General features: G+C 44.6%; 2 protein-coding genes across 6 annotated transcripts; one reads left to right on the forward strand and one right to left on the reverse strand.

Moving 5' to 3' along the window:
* The first annotated feature begins 1,206 nt into the window (after window positions 1-1,206).
* LOC6590974 (protein GDAP2 homolog) lies at window positions 1,207-15,725 on the forward strand. Of its 4 annotated transcripts, XM_002015743.2 has the most exons (13): window positions 1,207-1,354; window positions 7,064-7,144; window positions 7,217-7,368; window positions 7,458-7,600; window positions 7,671-7,803; window positions 7,877-7,986; window positions 8,053-8,307; window positions 9,765-9,892; window positions 9,963-10,063; window positions 14,353-14,506; window positions 14,576-14,715; window positions 14,774-14,972; window positions 15,045-15,725. In XM_002015743.2, the coding sequence occupies exons 2-13, from the start codon at window positions 7,076-7,078 to the stop codon at window positions 15,087-15,089; spliced, it is 1,629 nt and encodes a 542-aa protein (XP_002015779.1). In that variant the 5' UTR covers window positions 1,207-1,354; window positions 7,064-7,075; the 3' UTR covers window positions 15,090-15,725. The 4 variants fall into 4 exon arrangements, with proteins under 4 accessions (XP_002015779.1, XP_026842548.1, XP_026842547.1 ...); XM_026986747.1 differs by lacking the exons at window positions 1,207-1,354; window positions 7,064-7,144; window positions 7,217-7,368; ... (2 more) ...; window positions 7,877-7,986; window positions 8,053-8,307 and adding an exon at window positions 8,694-8,754; XM_026986746.1 differs by lacking the exons at window positions 1,207-1,354; window positions 7,064-7,144; window positions 7,217-7,368; ... (2 more) ...; window positions 7,877-7,986; window positions 8,053-8,307 and adding an exon at window positions 9,639-9,681.
* A 1,040-nt stretch (window positions 15,726-16,765) lies between these two features.
* Window positions 16,766-19,880, reverse strand: LOC6590975 (diacylglycerol O-acyltransferase 2). 2 transcript variants are annotated; one of them, XM_026986749.1, is made up of 7 exons: window positions 19,575-19,880; window positions 19,036-19,248; window positions 18,876-18,973; window positions 18,681-18,812; window positions 18,243-18,584; window positions 17,984-18,183; window positions 16,766-17,917 (listed from the first exon to the last, which is right to left on the reverse strand). In XM_026986749.1, the coding sequence occupies exons 2-7, from the start codon at window positions 19,162-19,164 to the stop codon at window positions 17,760-17,762; spliced, it is 1,059 nt and encodes a 352-aa protein (XP_026842550.1). In that variant the 5' UTR covers window positions 19,165-19,248; window positions 19,575-19,880; the 3' UTR covers window positions 16,766-17,759. The 2 variants fall into 2 exon arrangements, with proteins under 2 accessions (XP_026842550.1, XP_002015780.1); XM_002015744.2 differs by having other exon boundaries at window positions 19,036-19,880.
* Between the last annotated feature and the right edge of the window lie 1,132 nt (window positions 19,881-21,012).

Consider the following 21,012-nt stretch of genomic DNA (forward strand, 5'->3'; position numbering starts at 1 on the left):
AGAATAGTAGCTTGTAGCCAGATAGGGTCTCGGCCAATGGAGCTAGAGGGGATACAAAAAAAAAAGAAGAAGTACCAAGAAAAATCAGTCAATGGAAAAGATGAATATGGGGAAACAAGGAAAACTTACCCGGTCAAAGCCGATGAGGTATGTGATGAATATATATATATGTATGTACATAAAACCTCTTATATTCTTATAGGGTATAAAAATACAACCAACAACCATGCAACAGCGAACGTAACAGTTGATGGAAATTAAAGCTGTTGCTGTGACTTTCTCTCTTTTTGTGGGATTTGCTCTCTTTTTCGTGGTGGGATTTTTCATCGCAGCAAGGTCCTTATTTTCCGCGGTTTAACTCAAGTTGTTATCCTGTTTAAATAAAGGGGGTTTTCATCGGCCCATTTCGGTATTTCGGTTACGGGGATTCTCAATTTTTTCAAAAATTCGGTAAAAGACAAAAATTGGACAATGGAGGTTTTTTACACTGGACTTTCCAAGGGGCTCATACGGTATATTTTGTAATTTGTGTCGTATTTTCGGTATATTTCTGAGGTCTGCTGACGCACAGTGTGAACTGATCCCTATTCTCGTTTTAATTTCGTCGGTCTTGCCGCCCCAAAACGCTAACATGATCCTCATTCCCGTTTGAATTTTCCTCATGGGGTATAGTTGCGTTATTTTTGATGGTCAGACGGTCACACTGCGCCTCTCTCCGTCAACGATAAAATGAGTCGTAATTTCAAATGGGGTTTTAAAAAAAGGTATGGACAATAAGCAAAAACAGCCAAGGCAAATTGAAATGGTTCGTACGAACGTCACCTCACCTCGCGAGTGAGGACAATATACCTTGAAGACAAAATCGGCTGCTTGTATATTAAGTATATTCAAGGTATATTGGGCCAATTGGGTGTTTTCACCTTGCATGCGCTCTCTCACATTGTACTTCCGTGCAACATTCCGTCTAAATCCTTGTCGCTCACTCACTTTCAAACAATTTCTATTTGGCGCGCACATTGATGGCCTAATTGCATTCGTTGAATAATTCGTCAGTATATTTACGGTTTATTTCGAAAATAAACGGTATATTTTGGTATATTTCTGAGGTCCGCTCAAGCTCAGTGTGAACTGCTCCCCATTCTCGTTTGAATTTTCGTCGGCCTTGCCGCCCCAAAAATTGAACATGCTCCTCATTCACGTTTTCACTGACGAAGCAAGTGGATAGCGGAGTTGGCAAAAGAGGAAGAGAAACTCGAGAGAACGGGAAACGTAACGCGACAAAGCAATAAAAGAGTGTTCCGAGCCCCGTATCTGCTGTTGGAGCTCGAGTTTGATTCATTGATTAACGAAAAGAGTGCGTATAGTAAATGTGAATCCGATTTTGACTGCAAATACTCACAGAGACACACACTGGCACAGAGCCACAGACACTCGTTCAGCGTTCAGCGTTACTTGTGCATGCATACATACATGCAGACACACATATAGAAGACACGGACAGAGTTACCTGAAGCTGAAGCTCCGCCGCGCCTACCACCAACTACCGCGTTTTCTTTTATCTCATACTCTCCGCCACCCCCTGTGTCACCTCACCCGTTTACACACGCGTGCGAGTGGGTGTCTGTGTGTGTATGGGAGCGAGTGCTTTCGCGTGTGGGTGTGTTTGTGTTTGTGCATTACTTACGGTGTTTTCATTTCGAAAAAGTTGTGTGTGCATTTTTGAAAACGAGGCCAACAACGGTACTATTGGGCTCGATTCTTGAGAAGTTATACAAAGCTACCACACGGGTTATACAATGCCCATAGTATTTTGATTCTGATTCGAAATGGGCAAAAAACGTTGGTGGAAAAGGGGGCTTGCTATATAAATACACAAGCCCACGCGCACACACAGACACAGCCCCGCGCACACACTCTCAATTTCATAGATGCTATAGTATCCGTATCCGAAAGAGGAGAAAAAAGATACAATAACCTTCAAGAGCGTAGCTTGTGCAACTTCCAGTTTGCGCCACAAGAGCCAGCCAGAGTACCAGCAGCAGCAGAATGGCCAGAACGGGGGCTGCAGAGGCAGAGCAGTACTAATTATTTATGATTTCGGTTGATTAGTGAGTTGTCTCTCCGAACTCCCCAAGCAAACATTTTCCGCCATGTCTGTGTGTGTGTTGGTGTGGTGTGGTGTGGTGTAGTGGTGGTGGTTTGGGTGGTGGTAACGTTCATTCAGTGACAGGTTTATCCACGAACTCCGACTCAGTGAAAATTGTAGATACCCCTTTCTGTTCCCCTGTCCGCCTGCTGACAATGCCATGTGTACGTGCTGCAGGGGCTTCGGATGCATTACAAATTTATACGAAAATACATTAATAAGCGAGTGGTAAACCATTTGAATGAACAGACCCCCGCTCAGAATCTGAATCAGAATCGAGCCGAACCATAACCACTGTAAACACACCATCGCCCCCAGCCTTGATTCAGCTTTCTCTAAGCCCGTGAGTTTTCCTTGAAATTCTGTGTTCTGAATATCAAATATGACTGCAGTACGCGTACCACCCTATCACCCTCCCTCCCTAGCCCTGCTTTCTGCCAACTGTGGCCTGACCTTTCGACTGACCAATGCCTGCCAGCCATCAATCGAGTTAGCTCAGATTCACCTCCGACTCAAAGCTGCAGCTGCGGCAAGGAAACGATGAATGCGATTCCCCACCTGTCCGACGGTTAATTGCATCCCCAGTCAATCATCCGTAGCCCCCACACATGTCCTTCCGCCTGTCCAGGACGGAAGCTCCGTAGCTCAATTATCAAATTGTTTTCAAATTGCTCGGAGACCAACGAAATCACAGTGGGTCAAAACGATGGTAGATGGTACCTGTTAAAATATTGAAAAAGAATATTTCTTCAATGAACTTGTAAAAAGCAGCTCATACCTCCACTGGTTACAAAAAAAGTTCGGTGCATAGTGTAATTACTCTCCATGTAATGTTTTCCAACCATTCAACACACTCTGACGGTCGCCGTACATTGGAGTATTTGAAATAAATCAGTAAGAACCCCTAAGAATTGTACCTATCTGTACCACTGTGCCCTTCGGACATTCCCCTGCCAACGGCTGCTGCTTCATTATAACAAACGTTTTAGCATTGGCCATGCAAGTGTGTGGCATTTCCTTAATAGAATTGTAATTTCCCCAACAATTCCGAGTAATATCGGATCTATTGTTCCGACGGACAGGCAGCTTATTGGGGTCATTGGAGTCGGCCAACCAGAGCACAATGTTCCTGGCATATATTCCGCCCACATTCATTTAATGCTTCGGCGGGGCCATTATATATACATATGCAGTCGACTTGGCCGGGGTTCAGGTGGATCGCTGGCCCGAAATGTGGTTGGGTTTTGGCCAAATTATAATTAACATTTGCCAGTCGACAATTTGACACAATTTAGAGGTAGATAATGCCTGGAAGATTGCGGCAATTTATCGTTAACAATGGCTTGGGAAATGAATCCCAAATTGGTTTCAGTGCGAGCTAGTGCGAGCAGTCGTTAAAGCACGACTATCTGCTAGAACAGCGCCAGTGGAGTGGTGACGTCACCGGTGTTGTCGTTGGGCTTGAGAATCGCCTGGGCTAATGATTGAAACGCGCTGCGAAGAGCATTACAAAGCCAAACATGGGCCTCGTCGAGGCCAGGCCAGGCCAGGCCAGGCCCCGCCTATGACGCATCCGAAATAAATATAAACAACAAATATTTGGCTGACGCTGACTTTCCGCTGCTGAATTTCAAAGATACACAAATCGTTGGCGCTCATTGGACCGCTTCCCGGCTGGTACTGCGCTGCTGCTGGTATGCGACTTGGCTTGGGTTTGTCCCCGGGCCGGAGATCACAGAAGGCAAAGGACAATGCCAACAACCTGCACATACATGGCGTATACTTAATTTGCCAGAGTCTCGTCTCCCGTTACCCGTCCCTCGTCTCTTGCTCCACTCCGTTCCGTTTCGGTTCGGTTCGTGCCAAGCGCAGACCCAATGGATTGTTGTCACTACTGGCACTGCTGCGGGTGCCGTTACTGCCACAGTCCTTGCCCCCGCTCCTGCCCCTGTTGTAGTTTTACATGACCCACGACGGCGACAAAAGCCAAGTTCTTTTTTCTGTTCTCGTTGTTATTTTGGAACATATCCAACCAGAACGGAACGGCTGGACGGCTCGACTCGGCTCGGGCCTTGGCATGTGGGCGACAATTTCGCATTTATTATGCAACAGTTTGGCGGATTGAGCGTGTAGAGTAAACAAACTTTGTGCCAGGTTTTCTTTCCCAAATGAGAACTGAACGGGTCGAAGGGTGCAACGGTGGTAGAGAAGAGAAGAGTGCTTGTGGAGTGGAGTGGGGAGTCCAAGGAACACATATAGAACACTCGTATGTCATGAACGACAGGGGAATACTCTCGCAATATCGTTATAATTTATTGAGTCTCTTAATATTGATTTTTGAGTGTCTTATCCCATATCATATCTGGTATAATCTGGTATAATCCCCTGTCAAATATTGATTTTATATCATTTCTTATTAATCGGGGAAAAACGAACCTACATATTTGCCACAATTTGTTGCACATTCGCAGTCCAACAATGATGAGGAATTTTCTCAATCCCCTGCATCGACATTTATATTTACTTAATTTCCGAATGCAACGCTTTCCAACAGTTTCCAACAAAATCTACTTATCTCTCTTCCTCTCTCTTGGGTGTACGGGGGGTACGGGGGAAGTGGGAAGGCAGCGGCAATCATGTCATGCAACACAGTTGAACAAATGTAATTGACTCGGCACGCCAACTGGAAAGACGAATCAGCGCCAAGGAAGCACATGCCACCCTTTGGACCCCGGCCAGAAACCCACTCCATTGGCCAAGGGAGGTGGGGTGGTGGCATGGGCAGTGGCAGTGGCAGGTCCTGCTGTGATTGCTCACATTGAATGCAATCAAAGAAGTAACTGCGAATCAAGTTATCGGTCAGGGAGGCAGGAAGTCAAGCGTGGTCCTGGTTGCCGTTGCCGTTGTCCTCGACCTCGGCCTCGGCTGTTGTCCTGCCACAACTGCAGCCACAATCTGCAACTTAACTGGAATCTCATTTCGACAGCAAAGTGAAAGTTTTAGCCTGTTTTTGTGCTGCTTCCTGATAAACGGGAAAGACAGAGAGAGAGAGAGCAGAGCGAGAGGCTGTGGCACACCACTGTGGCTGTGGTATGCGCGCAAATCAACACAGTCCAACCCAGTGGAGGCGTCATTTGCCTCTCGTTTGCCTCTGTTTCTCCACAACAACAACAACACCATATCATCATCATTATCAACAGCTGCTCGCAACGTAGTTAACGTAGTCTACGTAAACAAGCTGGACATTATTTGTCAATTTTGATTGCCGGTTAGACCTGTTGGACCCGTATACAGGGTGTCTGGGCCTGTACCTGTGCTGCATGCCGCCCCCACTGGCACGCTTATGTAATGAATGAATGAATGACAGCCAACGATCACGCCAGGCTCCTCAAGGGGTTCTCAAAGGGGGGGAACGTTATTTATTGCTATTTTAAATTTACTGATGATGGAATACGAGTAGAAAATTCTATTTAAACGATCTCTTACAGAACTGGCCATTCTCTTATACAGACAAGTCTGTATATTTAGTCTATCTGAACCCACAAAGAGCTCAAGTACATAGAACATCCGTAGCTTGGAAGGTACTATATTTAGACCTGAGTAATGCCTACGCCGATTACACATTGTTTTACATTGTTTCCACGCCACTTGCCACACCCACAATTTAATATAATTACTTACTATTTACCCATTTTCTGATTTCAAACATATCAAAACAGTGGTTTTCCCCGATCAACTGTCGTCTCTTTCTCTACATAATCTCATTGTAATCCATCGTATTCGTAGATGCGGGCATCGGGCATTCCCTTGAAATCTTGCAGGTTTAAACAAGTGCGAGAAGAGCCTCTGTGTTCGGGATGTGGAAAGTTTTTCATTGTGTGTTTACCCCCCCCTTTCGAGGCACGACACCTACTCTTATCGCACAGAGGCACTCGACACAAATCCGTAACAATGACTGGCACTGACACCAGCTTTCCTACCGTTTCCATCCAGCCCTTTTCCCTTGTGCAAATGGGAGTGGATCGAAAGGATGTTTTGATGCACATGCATCACGCCCTGCACACACGCCCACATAGTTGGTTACACTTTTGGCCACCTCTGTGTGTGTTTGCCTGGCCGAAAAGGGCAAAGGTAGGCGATGCGATATAGCATATAGCCGCCCACAGCCCACAGTCCCAGCTCCAGCCCCAGCATCCGATATGGCAATTAAGAGCGCAGCTGCAGTTACCAGCACTTGCCCAGCAGTTTGCACTTTGCAACATCTCTGGTGACTGACTTTTATTTTCACCTTTCACTACGCTCGTCTCGTGACGCACATGACGCAGGTGGGGCAATCGCTGGGCGGGTAGGAGGAGGGGGGAGGGTGGAGGGCATGGAAGGAAACACTGCTGCAGGCAGCCCTTTCTGTGAGCCAATTTGTGAGCTAAAAACGAACAGCAGCTAACAATGGGACTGGGCGTTTCTCTCCGGCGGAATAAAGCTAGACACTTTTTGTCGTGTTTACTCGCGAATTAAGATCTTCCGACTACGTGATGACATCTAACGATGACAATTAGAAAGAAAATATTTATACAATTCATTCACTGCTCGTCCAGACCGAGACCCATCGAGCAGGAGGGGGCTATCAGACGTGACTCACTCGCGGAGTTGGAGATAACTTTTGGGCACTCAGCCACACACAAGATTCCGCAGGCCGAAACTGGCTTTGGCCGGCTTTCAGAAAGAGTTGGCTTTATCGTTAACAGATTGCCTTGCCAAAATGGAAATGACCAAATAACGAAAGAACCACAAACTGAGACACTCGAACAGGTTGTGTTTGGTGCTTACTGAGCTTGGCCAGAGTTACACACCGATCGGCAGATGATATAAATATGTTTAATCTAATACTCACAGTCTTCCTTCTTCTACCCTTTCCAGAGAGTGAGCGCAATGCGTCTCGACACGAACTCAAATGTGGACTTCAAAGCATTCGAATCCAGCTCCAGCTCCAGTTCATGTGTGAGTAAAGCTCGAACTAAAAACACCAGCGATGCTCATGCCATACCATGCCTGTCGATTCATCCTTTTCAGCTCGTCAAGTTGGACAACTTGGCCACCTGGGGTGGCTCGCAGAAAACAGACACTCGGCTGCCAATCACGGACTACTCGACGCTGGGCGGACCCCGGCACAATCGCAGTCCCTTTCCCCTGTCCAAAGATGTCAATAATCGTCTGGTGATCTGGTAAGTGGAAGTGGAACTGCAATTGCAGTGAGCCTCTCCTTCTGCCAGTGCCAGTGAGAGTAATGTCAGTTCGTTTGTTCTGTCCGCAGGGATGGCGACATGACCACACTGGATGTGGACGCCATCACAAACACCAGCGATGAAACTCTGACTGAAAGCAATACCATATCGGAGCGCATACTCGCCGTCGCTGGCAATCAGCTGAGGGAGGAGTTGAGCACAAACGTCAAAGGTGAGTGGGGGTCAGAGATGAGACACTTTTTCCTCCCTCTTAAGCTTCAGCTCTCATTCTCCTCTTTCAGAATGCCGCACTGGGGATGTGCGCATCACGCGTGGATACAATCTGCCCGCCAAGTATGTGCTGCACACAGTGGCGCCCACCTACAGGGAAAAGTTTAAGACCGCCGCCGAGAATACGCTGCACTGTTGCTACAGGTAGGATGATCATGATCCCATCGCTACCATGGCGCTCTCTAATGCTGTTCCGTACGCCCATTTCAATCTGTAGAAACGTTCTGTGCAAGGCCAAGGAACTGAACCTGCACACCATCGCCCTGTGCAACATCAGTGTCCACCAGAAGAGCTTTCCATCGGATGTGGCCGCACACATTGCCCTGCGTGAGTAGTGGAGTTTAGCCTGCCGCACCTTGAGAGTTTCCAATGACAGTTTCCCATCGCCCGCAGGCACCATCCGACGTTACCTGGACAAGTGCACCCTTCAGGTTGTGATATTATGTGTGAACAGCAACGAGCGCGGGACCTACGAGGTGCTGGCCCCGCTCTACTTCCCCCGCGACCAGCTGGAGGAGCGCAGCGCCCTGTGGCAGCTGCCCAAGGACATTGGCGGCGAGTTCGGCGAGCCGCAGCACCCCGATCCCGACCGCCAGATCCGCATTATTCGCAATCCCCAGCACAGTGTCCACATGCGTCACGGCCACAGTGAGTATTTCCTAATCTGATTGTCGTCACTATTTTCCCCGCATACTCGTATCTCGTCGGGCTATTGCTATCGACTGTCGAAGATGAAAAAAGCCTGTGCTTATCTTCCAGCGAATGGAGATACGACTCGGGGTACGGTAATGATTCCGTTTCGGCCCTGTTATTATCGTATTGTGCGGCTGTCGATAAGATTAGAGCCAAAAAAGCAGCACAAAGAACATGAAAAACAACAAAATATATGCAAACGCTGCTCGTCAGCTATGTTGACTGACTGACTGACTTCTATGGCTTCAGTTACGTTGCAAAGTCGGTCGTGTGCGGGTCACTAGCAGTTGCATTCTATTGTCTAGTACAAGTCGCTCAATTTCCAATTATTTGGCCACCAAATTTAATTGTTCCACCAAAGGTTCATTCCGCACAACTAATTTTTCAGTGTTACACCAAAAGGAAAGTTACAGAATTGAGTAGAAATGACTTACATTATCCCAAAAAATCCATTTAAAGTGAGCAAGAAATTACCAATTTCAAACATTTATATTTGCATCCGACGCTGCGCTGACAGCAGGCTGATTGCTATGAATTCGTGAGAGATTTCCAAGACAACATACTTTTAGGCTGTGTAGTTTACATGCTACATGTCGCGTAACTTATGTGTATACTTGACATTTGTCACGTAAATGTACAAATGAGTGATATGATCGTCAGAGCCGATAACTTTTTCGAAATAAGTGCAATCAAGCATTTCTGGGTGATAAGAATACAATATTACGAATACAATAATCAATAATATGATATAAAAAAAGTAGTAGTGTGATGAGGACCAACAGAATAATATCAATAATCAATAATATAAGCTTCCCAAAAGCAGTTAATGTGAATTGAATTGAACTCTTTTTTAACTCTAATCAACCTTGAAATTACACACGTTTTTTTGTTAGCTGCTCGTAAATTAATCTTGTAAAGCAAAACTAGAAAACTTGCTCGCATTTGCATTACGTTAGTTTGTCAACAAAAGTTTGTTAATTTACCTGAAGAAACCGCTTATCAGGACAGCCGCGACGAATGTCAGTCGCTCCATTCTTTGTGGGCTACCAGGCCTAAACTAAATCATGTCAACACTGGGGAGCAATACGCAGTCGCCTTATCGGGCTATCGCAGGGGGAGAGCAAAGGCAGGCAGCAGCATCCAGTTTTTGTTTGCCGTTCGCTCATCTGCTCGCGCGCTCCGACAGCGCAGTCGAGAAAAGGCCGTGCCAGAGACCGCTTTCAGTTCAACTCAAATTCCGCATCGCTGAAGTTCGGCTGAGCATTATCTTTTAGCTGTACTCTGATAATAGCAAGCCCAAAATGATAAACAACTCGTTTGAGTTCTCATGTAATAGAGTAGGCTTAGTGGGACCATGGAAATACATTGGGAGTCTTTATAATCAACCGATGCTCTTTCTATGCATCTTGCAGCCGACGACGATTCCGACGTTAGTCCGCACGATATGGAGGGCAACAGCTCGGACCTGGAGTACGGAGCCAAGGACATGAACGGACTCAGTCCGAACTCCTACAGCAGTGGACTTCAGACCCAGCTTCAGGTGAGCTTTGATTGGGTTTTCGAAAGATTATCGGATTAATTATAAAGACACATGTTCTGTCTTCCCACAGCGCGATCTGGACAGACAACATTTGCTTAGTGATCGTCCGCGGGCCGGAGTCTATGAGAATGTCATATCCGAGGGCGTCGAGGGGATCGAGCACCAGGAGAGGTGAGTGAGAGGCGCCACAGATGCAGCACAACACTATTCTCTGTCCCCCATATCGTGTTACGCATTGCGTCACTCGTTCTGGGGCGTACCTTACACCCAACGAGTGCTACGCGGGGGACATCTGCAGTTCATAAAACTGACAGCAAGACACGCAGCCCCCGACTTCGCACCCTCCCATTCCGCCCATAAACACATTGTAATGGAACTCTTGGCCCAGAGCGTATTTATTACAAAAGCATGCCGGAAATATCTTAAGCGTCTAACAAACGACTCGACCCACCTCAGCCTGCTCCTTATGGAAATTCCGATTCCGCTGCCGCTTGTCGAAATTTTTACAGAGCACTGGCACGCAAGCAGCCACCGGGCGGGCTGGCAAGTGGAAATTGAATTGAACGGGAGAGCAGAGCGGAGCGGAGTGTCAGTAGGGCCCATGGTCCTGCTCAACAGTAATCGCAGAATGCCAAGTGCCCGGTTTTCCATTTGTGACGACAGCAGTGACGATGGATTGACCATGTCGGCGTCACTGTTTGCATGACATCTCCTTCACCTTAAGCTGAATACAAATCTAATTTTAATGCCAGCTAAAAATATTTTCTTTTACTGCTCAAGTCGCAAAAGTGAAGCTTTGAGCTAAATATTTATGAATATTTATAATGGAATCATGAGATAGATAATTACCGTGACAAAGCCACGCCAAAATAGACCATTTTAAAAGATAGATAATGGGTTGGGGGGAGCCTTTTCAACGGAAAATGCTTTATTAAAATGAGTATTTACCATTAATAGTATCGTTTTTGCTCTCCTCTCCCTTCACGCTCGTCGAATAATAAATGACAGTTTTGATTATGCATCGCGTTAATTCAATGCACATTTTCGCCAAATATAATATTGTCAGTTCCCTAATTAAAATGACATATTCTGGCATGCTTCAGTGCGAATGGGACCGGGCATCCACACGTAACCGGATCAGATCAGGTCGGTACATGCACACACAACCTGTACCTTGGAGTGTGTACCACATACACATTCATACAAACATATAAGAATATCGAACCGTTGCAGTTCATTGAATGAAACCGCACAGCCGTCGCTGCGCACATTTTGTAGACGTTTAATCGAACATCTCCCCATGTAACGTAATTTATTCAAGCGGTTGGCAGTACCAGTGGTCGGGGGAGGGGAGATGGAGACGAGCAGGCGCCGCCGCTTCCTGAACGAGTTTCTTCGTGTGCGTGCGAGGGGAATGCACCTCGCGCAGCCTCTTCCTCCCTTTAGCTTTAATTAGAATCTCCCCCACAAGCACACGTGCATGAGTCAGTGTCAGTGATGGTGATGGTGATGTTGCTGTTTACCGTAATGTTTTCGCATTTCAATTCTCTTTTTGATGGAATTGTTACACACTGCGTGGGCGAAAGAGAGAAGGCACTAGAAGACAGGAAGCACCGAAATAGAACCTTTGCCATTTCGGTTTCGTTTCTGTGGCTTTCTGCGCATTTAGCTGCCACTGACGAATGCAAACATTTGAACTGATTTCATTTTTTGGACAGTTTTCTTTTGTCTTGGAGTGACTGACATTAGCGCAAATAAAGCGGTTAGCATGTCCTTGGGCAATTGCCTGGTGCCGCTGATTTTTGTTGTTGTTGCTTGTTGTAACTGATGTCATTGAACAGGCGGCGATAGGGCGCACGCTCAAAGAGTACAAGTCGGAGAAAGGAAAAGAGAGAGCGGGAGCGAGCTTTGCTTTCATGCTGTCAAGGTATATTCATTTGAGGTGAGAGATTCCCACAGACCTCTCTCTCGGTCTCTCATCGCTTCAGGCGGATATAGAAGGAGAGAGAGGCAAACAAGGCCTTGTTAATATACACCTTGTGCCATCTGCTCTGCTTTGCTTGTGCGCTGCTCTCCTCTGACCTGCTGATGGGGTACATAATATACATAGATGCGAGTGATGGGGGCGAAAAAGCATTCAAGAGCAGCGCAGCACGCCGCTCCACCGCTCAGTCGAAAGGCGCCACTCACAGCGAACGCACGTGAATTGAAATACTCAAAGTTTTGCCACCGTCGGCGCCAATTTTTATATAAACTAGAGATAAATTCAATAATTTTACTGTGAACCGAATCGCACAGCATAAAGGCATTAGTTTTGCATATTCACGCGCGGCTTCCGTTTACCAACCAAAAGTCTGGCCAAGAAGCTGCCCACGTATAGTTTTTTTTCGAGAATTCTTAAACTATTTATACACTCTTAAAATTTAAAACGAATAAGACAATACTGCGTCAATTGAAAACGAAATAGCGCTGAAAAGGAGACGACAATAAGAGAGCAAAAGGAAATCAGATCAGATCGGCCAGCCCGTAAAACGGAATTTTCTATTTTGACTTAAAATCGATAAACCGTAATTGTTTGAGAAGAGAAAGGCGAATAGCGAAAGGCGAAAGGCGAAAGGAGGAGACACGCGAACTAGTGCCACCCACCGACAATACACCAACACCAACACCAACAAATACTTACAACTGTGAACTATGACAATGCTGGAAGGCATGACGTCGATTGACCTGGGCTCGAGTCCCATGCAGGAGACCACGGGCGACATGAACGATGTGCTGCCCGATGAGCTCATGGAGTCGCCTGAGGAAAGGTACATATCAGTCGGAATCCATTGAAAGGTGCCAATCACTGTAAGAAGTCGGAATCACTTCCACAATTGCGATGACGTCGGTTCGCTTGTTACATATTCATGACGTCAGTGCTATTTATGGAACCATTTTTATGTATATCCTTCAATTCGATATGCATTTCCACTATTTCCCCCTTCCTGGCCCTGGCCTTGGCCCACCCGCTACATTATTAATGAACAAACAGGGGAAGATGCCTCGCTCTGCGAGTACGTGCCAGTGAACAATAACATGCCATCCGTGATTGCAGGAAATGTGATCTAATAATAACATTAGTACCTTTCCCTGCTTTTGCTGCAAGTTGTTAAGCTGTGAGATTTATTCCGTGGATTAGCATTTCGGCTTAATATTCATTGTGCTTTTCACACGATAACCATATTCGTGGGGCACCAACCAACACCATACAACACCAACCAACCCCAACCCAAGCCCCATCTGAACCCACTACTCGTGCATCAGCATTTGTATCTGTAGCTGGGCAAACACTAGGAATGAGATGGAGATTGTGTTGTGCTAAGACTACGTCACAATGCGTCACATTTGGGCGTTTGTGTTGGCCAGAATTATCTTGATCCTTATCTGGGAGCTTCCTCTGCAGTCGTTTACGGCTCTGCAGCATGCTGCGACTTATCGGTTGCTGCTACCGGAGTTCAGTGCGGCACGATACGGATCTCTCACCTGAAATTAGTCAAAGACCCAATGTTTTAATGAGGCGTGTGTCAGTCGAAAGCTGTTAATCGCCTTAGCACAATTTCGCACAAATTTTCAGCTCCCGAACATGTACAGATGTGTAAATATAGTCATGTGCATCCATTATCTGGCCAGTTGGAATGTGACTCATGCAGTAATGTGCGCAGTGCATTACCAATCCAATTTCTGTTCAAATTAGAACGATTTTCATCACTCCATTTAATAAGGTTCCCCCTCACCCACTGCCCCTCTCCATCCTTCCCGCTTTTGATCTAATTTTGAGCTTTTATCTGGCAAATATTTGCCCAACAGAAATTAAGGCAAAGCACACACTCCAGCGAAACAACAGCATTGCACGCATTTCAAATTTATAATTCAACAGATAAACATGATTTTGAACGCTTTTGCGAAATGAATTTCAAAAAGTTGGCCAATGCGAAATACAGCAGCTCTGCTCTTGACGGACAGACGGACTGACAGACTGTTATGGCAGTCACTAGCGACTGTCGTCGCCTCGTACATGGCCTGGAGTTGCGTGCCGGCATAATCGATTGCGAGACACCCCCTTAACCCTCTGTGTATCTCTAGTCTATAGTCAAGTGATTTCACATAATTGCTGTGGCAATACTCGTATCTATGGGCTTAGCTTCTCGCGCTTTCCCAAGAAAAGTACACAGATTACATATGTATATACGAGTGTGTGTGTCTGTCTAAATAAATAAAGTTAGTCATGCGTGTAATCCATTCTCTAATCGATCGTGATTCAAAAAGAGGCCATCTTTTCTATTACCTGCTTTGAGATGAAACATCCATTGTTCCCAGAGCTTTCACCGACAAACAACTGATTGATTCACTGTTGATTTTCGGTTACCTTACTGCATTTTCCCATGTATATAATAATTGTACTATCTTTTCTTCTTCAGATACGAGCGTCTCCTGCGTCGCGCTCAGGTCGAGGACTTGACGGAGGTCTCGGGCATTGGCTGTCTGTATCAGAGCGGTGTAGACCGCTTAGGTCGCCCTGTGATTGTGTTCTGCGGCAAGTGGTTCCCCGCCCATAACATTGACCTGGAGAAGGTAGGCATTCCAATCCCTTGCACGAATCAATGTCGGGTCAGAGTGTTGAATAAACTGGGTTTTTTGCAGGCGCTGCTGTATCTGATAAAGCTACTGGATCCCATCGTAAAAGGAGACTATGTTATTTCCTACTTCCACACACTGACATCCACGAATAACTATCCATCGCTGCACTGGCTGCGCGAGGTCTACAGTGTGTTGCCCTACAAGTGAGTGTGCCCCATCCTGAGGGACTTCCAAACAATCTCTAATAACTCTGCCTTCCAGATACAAGAAGAACCTGAAGGCCTTCTACATAGTACATCCGACATTCTGGACCAAAATGATGACCTGGTGGTTCACCACGTTCATGGCGCCCGCCATCAAGGCCAAAGTGCATTCTCTGCCTGGAGTCGAGCATCTGTACTCGGCCATCACAAAGGATCAGCTGGAAATACCCGCCTACATAACCGAATACGACATGGCGGTAAGACAGAAGGACTATAGCCCAAGATTTGCTGATATAGATTCCAATGCTGATGATTCTCTTTAATTACAGACCAATGGCCTGCATTACTTCAATCCTGTGCCGACTGCCTCGTAGATGGCGGCCATTGTGGCTGTCTAAGGACAGCGCAGCCGCCATAGCATATACATACATATATATACACCCACACATGTGAAGTTTTTATAGATTTTATAGAACGTATTTTGTTTTCTTGATAAGTAATAATTGTTTACTTGCGCATAACTATCGATGTTGTCGTTTACCGATTGATCTGACGCAAGTTTTGTTGAGCATTGTCTAGCATTCGTTTGTGGAAGGGCCCAGAGTCGCCCCCACGCCCCAACCAATTAGATAAATGATAAATCTACGTACAGATATGTAAATCCTAAATCCCCCCCCAAAAGCGAGAATTATGTAAAACATTCTTATGAAGTGCATGGAAATTAGCTAATTAGTTGATTCAGAAGATTTATTGATTGACAGCAGGCGAAGGACATAAGAATACACACGTTGAACTATTAGTAGGATGAGGATAAGTAGGAGGATGTGGATCTGGACGATGCTATTAGATGATGATGATACCAAAACAAACCAAAAAATGTTAGCAGTGCTGAACAAAATGAAATTTGATTAGATGACGGACATATATACACATATACAAATATAACAAAAATGATTACTTGTACTACGGAATTTGGAAAGGAATATAGAAATATATATATATATATTGTATTGTATTGTTAGTTATCTTTGCAATTACAAATTGTATTATTAATGTATTAATACTAGAGCCTAACGCGTCGTATGCAGTTTGATCCCCCGATATATACACATAAATACATACAATACATACGTACTATAAATTCAATTGTATTTATACATAAATAAATATACTAAATACACACAAAACTAACAATTAACAAGTTACAAACCAAAGGGGAGAATCAACGCAAGCGAATCAACACTCGGAACGCATACCTTTTGTAGATACGATACTTACTAGAGCTCACCGTGAGGACGGCCCCTTCCTCCCAGGAATCGAAACACCAATAAAGAACCTAACGAATAGTTAATGTTAAACGTTCAACTTTGATATGAATTATGTTTAGGCGAAGGACAGAAAAACACACACACACACACAGGTCCCCCTTTATCTTCCAAGCACCGTTTGCGCTCAAAAGGATACCCAAGTCCCGACTCCAAGCCAAGAGCACGCCGTCGCCATATACAACTCAGTATATGTATGGATAAATATACATAGTATATATTTATATAGATATACATACGTATTGTAATTAGTCGAATCAATTATGGCACTCGCTCTCGCTGGCAGCAATCAGACAACAAAACACGCACACATACGACAGATGCCGAACCCACTCAATTGCCAATTGCCAACATCTACGAGTACTCGGAGATACATACATACATAGATCCACAGCCAACACTCAACAGTTGATTAATATAGCAATTATGTACATGCAAAGCAAAATGCACTCAGGGATTGATTTAAAGAAACCAAAACACCAAAGTAAACAAAGTAAAGTCGAGGAACTTTCGATGAAGGGCTAATGCAAGCAATGCAATGCGCTTTCCTGACACCGCAGCACATTGCCAGCAGCAGCAGCAGAAGCAGCAGCAGAAGCCTGGCTAGTACCTATTGTAAAACGAGAAACCAAGTAGAGACATAGTTTTTGGAAATGTTCTTATATGTATGTACATATGTATATGTATAATCGTCGAGGATATATATCATCCACTACAATAAACATACATACATATATGTATGTATATATATACAATTATGCCAAATACATATTTTGTATCGACAGCAATTAATCGGAATGCGATAGTGAGAGCAGAATTCAGATCTTAACAATCATCAGCGTTACCGTGAATACTTATTCAATTAGCTAAAAGTACAGTCTACTCAAAAGTTACGCTTGAAGAGAGCTTAGGAGATCGTTGTTTAAATGGAACATATGGTACATATATGCTTATGTATCCATGTATCTACGGCCTTGCCTCCTATTCAGCTCTACAAGAGAACTCCAATCGAAAACCCAATTTATGCCAAGTGTTCCTTTCTCAAAGAATATACCATAAAATATACATATAGGCGAATACTTTTCAAAATATTTGAAAATTTGTAGATAAGTCTCTAAGTCTACGAGTACTTGAAAACTTTGAAAAATTAAGCCAACTGCAAGTACTTAAAACTAGCATCCCAATTGAACTTATACATATATTCCATAAAATTTCAAATATTGCCATTGCTTAAGAGTTTAAAAACGGAAAAAACAAATTAAAATAAAAAGAAAAAGAAAACTAGCAAGAAATTGGATAAGTGTTACTAAATTGAATTGTACCTTAATGAAATTCTGCGATTGAATCTTTCCTAGCGTAGCACGTACTCTTACCAAAATCAAATTCCTTATAGTTGTTAAAGCATATACAAGGCGGAAGATGATAATTCAATTAATGAATGATCAGAGCATGGCATCGTGGCACAAAATGCGCAATTAATTTAAGCTTTTCCAAATACGAATTACAAAATTACAATCCAGCTCCTTGTTCTTTTTGTATATATAAATAATTGGTAATAATTAATAAAAGGAAAACAACAAAACATATGTATAGTATGCTTTCGTTAAAGATAATCCTTAAACTCGACTTTGTGTGTGTGTTGTGTTTGTGCTTAAATGCTTAGAAAGCATAACCCATCTACACTGAAGATCACTTTTGGCCTGAGAATATCAGAGGCAGTTACTGTATAACCAGCTTGCTGTTCTTTGAGTTCGGTATATATTTCTCCTTATAAAGATCGAACATCCTCTCGAGGTCCTCTATGACTTGTCTATGGACTTTGTCCACATAGGCGGCATCCGGTTGCTCACTCTTTACCACATCGATGGGGGAGCCAACTGGGGAATCAAAATGTTTGTTAGAGATTGCGCTTTTTCTTTCATACGGACTGCGCTGATACTCACCAACTTGGACGATGCGACGGCGTTGGGGCAGGAAGCCAACGGAATAGTTGAAGATGCCACGACCCACTGGTATAAGCGGGGATATTCCCGTCAGTTTCTTCACCACAGACTGCACGCGACGCAGCAACGAGTCTGGTGGATTGGCCACCTGATCGAATATATCCACCTCCCCGAAGGAAAACGTGGGAACAATTGGTGATCTGGATGGAGAAGAAGGTTACTTCCGTATTTGCATAACATATTTCCAGCATTAGCTCACCCCGTTCGAATGGCCATTTTGACGAATCCCTTGCGGTTCTTCAGGGTCAGAATATACTTCCCGGGATGCGAGTCCATGGCTTCCTGGGCGCCCCCTACCAGTATGGCCACCGCATTGGACGTGAAGCCATCGCTATTACCCGCATGCTTTGGATCATTCGATTTGGTTAGCAATCGGACCAGGGACTCCTTGGACACCGACACCATTCCCCACCAGCGCACAATTTCACGGAGCAGCGGTGTTCTGAAGTGTTGATTCAAGGTGCCCACCTTGGGACGGATCTGGGGAAACAACTCCAGCCATTTGCCGATGTCCAGTCCCATGTTGACGCAAACTCCAGTTCTATTTGAGGGATCATTTTAATGTATGTATATATTCAGTTCTATGTGTCTTCACTTGAGTAGCCCGATAAGATTGGCTATCTGTCGGCCTGCTTACCCGAGTATGCCATGGGGAAAGCTGGCCAAGATGTAGTTTCTGTTTGGTGGCAGGTCCACTGTCTTTACTAGCTCTATGGGAAAATAGTCGCGATAGTTCCGATATAAACGATTCGAACGGTTTATCATCCAGCTAAGGGAGATTTTGAATATGATACGATTATCTCTACAATAAGTAATTATTTTACAGACTTACCCATTGCCTTCCAAGATGGAGTAGTTTCTCTTGTGATCCACAAACATATAAACAAAATAAATGAGCATCAAAGTGCGGAGTATGATGCCCCCATAGAACTGAGAAAGATAAACACTATGCAGATGAACAAGTTGACCAATGTCAGCACTCCTATGGTTACCAGCACGACTGCAACAACGAGGCAGGCTAAAAGGGGCAGCGTGAAGAACGTGACGGTGAGAACCGCTGTGACCAGGGTCTGCAGGCGTCGTGCCAGCGGGACGTGTAGGGGAGCCCACTCGATTTTCATGTTATTGTCTATTAGTACAAGCACTCCACGGATCTGACAGAAAAGTACCCGGTACTAGCGACTCTGTCGATGGCTCTCCAGCTACTAAATGACAGCGAAATAACGACAAACGAATTTCAATATACTATACTGATACTTATCCTTATCATCGAAGCGACCCGTCTACGTCTACTCGTGCGGAGGGCGGGCGCTTTGGTAATCCTATATTGCTGTTAACAGTTTAAGAACCCCACTTCGGGGAGATAAACATAAGTATTGATAATTGCTTAAGCGTCGACGCACTTGACACAGACCACCAGAAATTGTAGTAAGATCTAGCGATAGCGCTAGGATGCCCTACACTGATTCCCGCCACCCACTCCACACCGATTTATGTGCTCAAATTATAGTCAAATTATCGTTTCATTTACCAATCATTTAATAGTTATTTCTGTGGGGCGGCTGTAAATTTTGATTACGAACCACGATAGCGGTTGACTTTTAATCGGAGCATGGCAAATCACGCTGTTGGCATGCGAGTAGTCATCTCTATCGGGTCTCTCACACGACCTTTAAGACTAACACTTTCGGGCTCTGGTTCGCAACAGACATTCTTCGAATTATGCGTAGCTACAATGTTTGCTCCTTGATAAGATGCTCTGTTCAATTTCATGCACTCTCACTGGGCGGTCTTATCAGGCAAGTGCCTCCACGACTGGGCCAGTGCTGAGTCATGCAGCAGTTGTTACAGTCTCTGATGGAAAAACTATTGTAACTGACGTAAGCACGCATATGAATATGAATATGTTGTGTTGTGTCAATTAGAACTGGTTCTCCATCCTCTAATCGCTGTCAATCAACAACAATGACAAACGCATGGAAATGGAAATGTGCCACTTGAAAACAAATTTATGTCACTCATGTTTTGGCTATCGACTTATTCTCACGACTTGGAGAACAATGCTCAACGACTTTCTTATTGACCCCCTCCCGGTAGAGTTATCGCCTTTCTAGAACAGAACCGATGTCGATGGGGAACAATTTTTAACTAACCAGACGGGTTGCCAGAGGCAGAAAGCACGATTTGCGACGTGCTTAAAGTAAGCGAGTACATATATGTATATAAAGTAATTATAATGTATAAATTTTCTGGCCCTATTTAATTGAAAGCACTAGTATAGCCGAAATATAGCGTACAGAAAAAGTAAGTACTTTAATTATTAGCACAGTAATTACACAGTAGTACCTTCTCTCCCAGGATCAGGAGAATCCAGACTCCAGAATATCGACTTCGAAAATTTAATAATGATTTTTCCCGATATGTGTATGCCCTATATGGCAGAAACCCCAAAAGTATGGCATGAATTATAAAAATCAAACGTTCTCCATTTTTTTCCAACACCAAAAGTATGGCACGATTAAAATTCGAAACACATCGGCGATGTTTTGCAAATTTAATGATGTAACTTTTAGTCGTTTTTTGCAAAAATCGTAAAAAGATAGATATATTTTTTCTGATGCCAATGCATATTCAATATTTGTGTGCTGGAACTAGGAAAATGTACGACAAAATTAGCAACTAACGATGTGAACTTGTCCCAAAGTGGCAACGGCTACAGCGTCAGCCACGCCTGACAAACGCTGATTGTGGTGTTGCTGTTGTTGAAGCTGTTGCTGTTGAAGCTGTTGGAGTTGTTGCTGTTGGAGTTGTTGGTGTTGAATCTGTTGCTGTTGATGCTGCTGAGGATGATACTGGCCGCTTGGCAGATGTGCTTGGCGACTGCCGCTGCAGCGGGTGCAGCTTGATCATCTTGATTGCTGCTTACACCAGAACTTCTAGTGTCGTGTCGCACTCATCTTCGCCTGGAC

Source organism: Drosophila persimilis, unplaced genomic scaffold (assembly GCF_003286085.1).
Source record: "Drosophila persimilis strain 14011-0111.01,24,50 unplaced genomic scaffold, DperRS2 tig00000002-arrow-pilon, whole genome shotgun sequence".
Classification (NCBI taxonomy): Eukaryota; Metazoa; Arthropoda; class Insecta; order Diptera; family Drosophilidae; genus Drosophila; species Drosophila persimilis.

Coding starts and splice junctions, on each gene's coding strand:
- LOC6590974 (XM_002015743.2), top strand. CDS start 7,076: ATGCGTCTCGACACGAACTCAAATGTGGACTTCAAAGCATTCGAATCC. Junction 9,893..9,962: donor GACTTCAGACCCAGCTTCAG/GTGAGCTTTGAT, acceptor GTCTTCCCACAG/CGCGATCTGGACAGACAACA. Junction 14,716..14,773: donor TACAGTGTGTTGCCCTACAA/GTGAGTGTGCCC, acceptor TCTGCCTTCCAG/ATACAAGAAGAACCTGAAGG.
- LOC6590975 (XM_026986749.1), bottom strand. CDS start 19,164: ATGAAAATCGAGTGGGCTCCCCTACACGTCCCGCTGGCACGACGCCTG. Junction 18,813..18,875: donor TCCATCTTGGAAGGCAATGG/GTAAGTCTGTAA, acceptor AATCTCCCTTAG/CTGGATGATAAACCGTTCGA. Junction 18,585..18,680: donor TTTCCCCATGGCATACTCGG/GTAAGCAGGCCG, acceptor TCCCTCAAATAG/AACTGGAGTTTGCGTCAACA.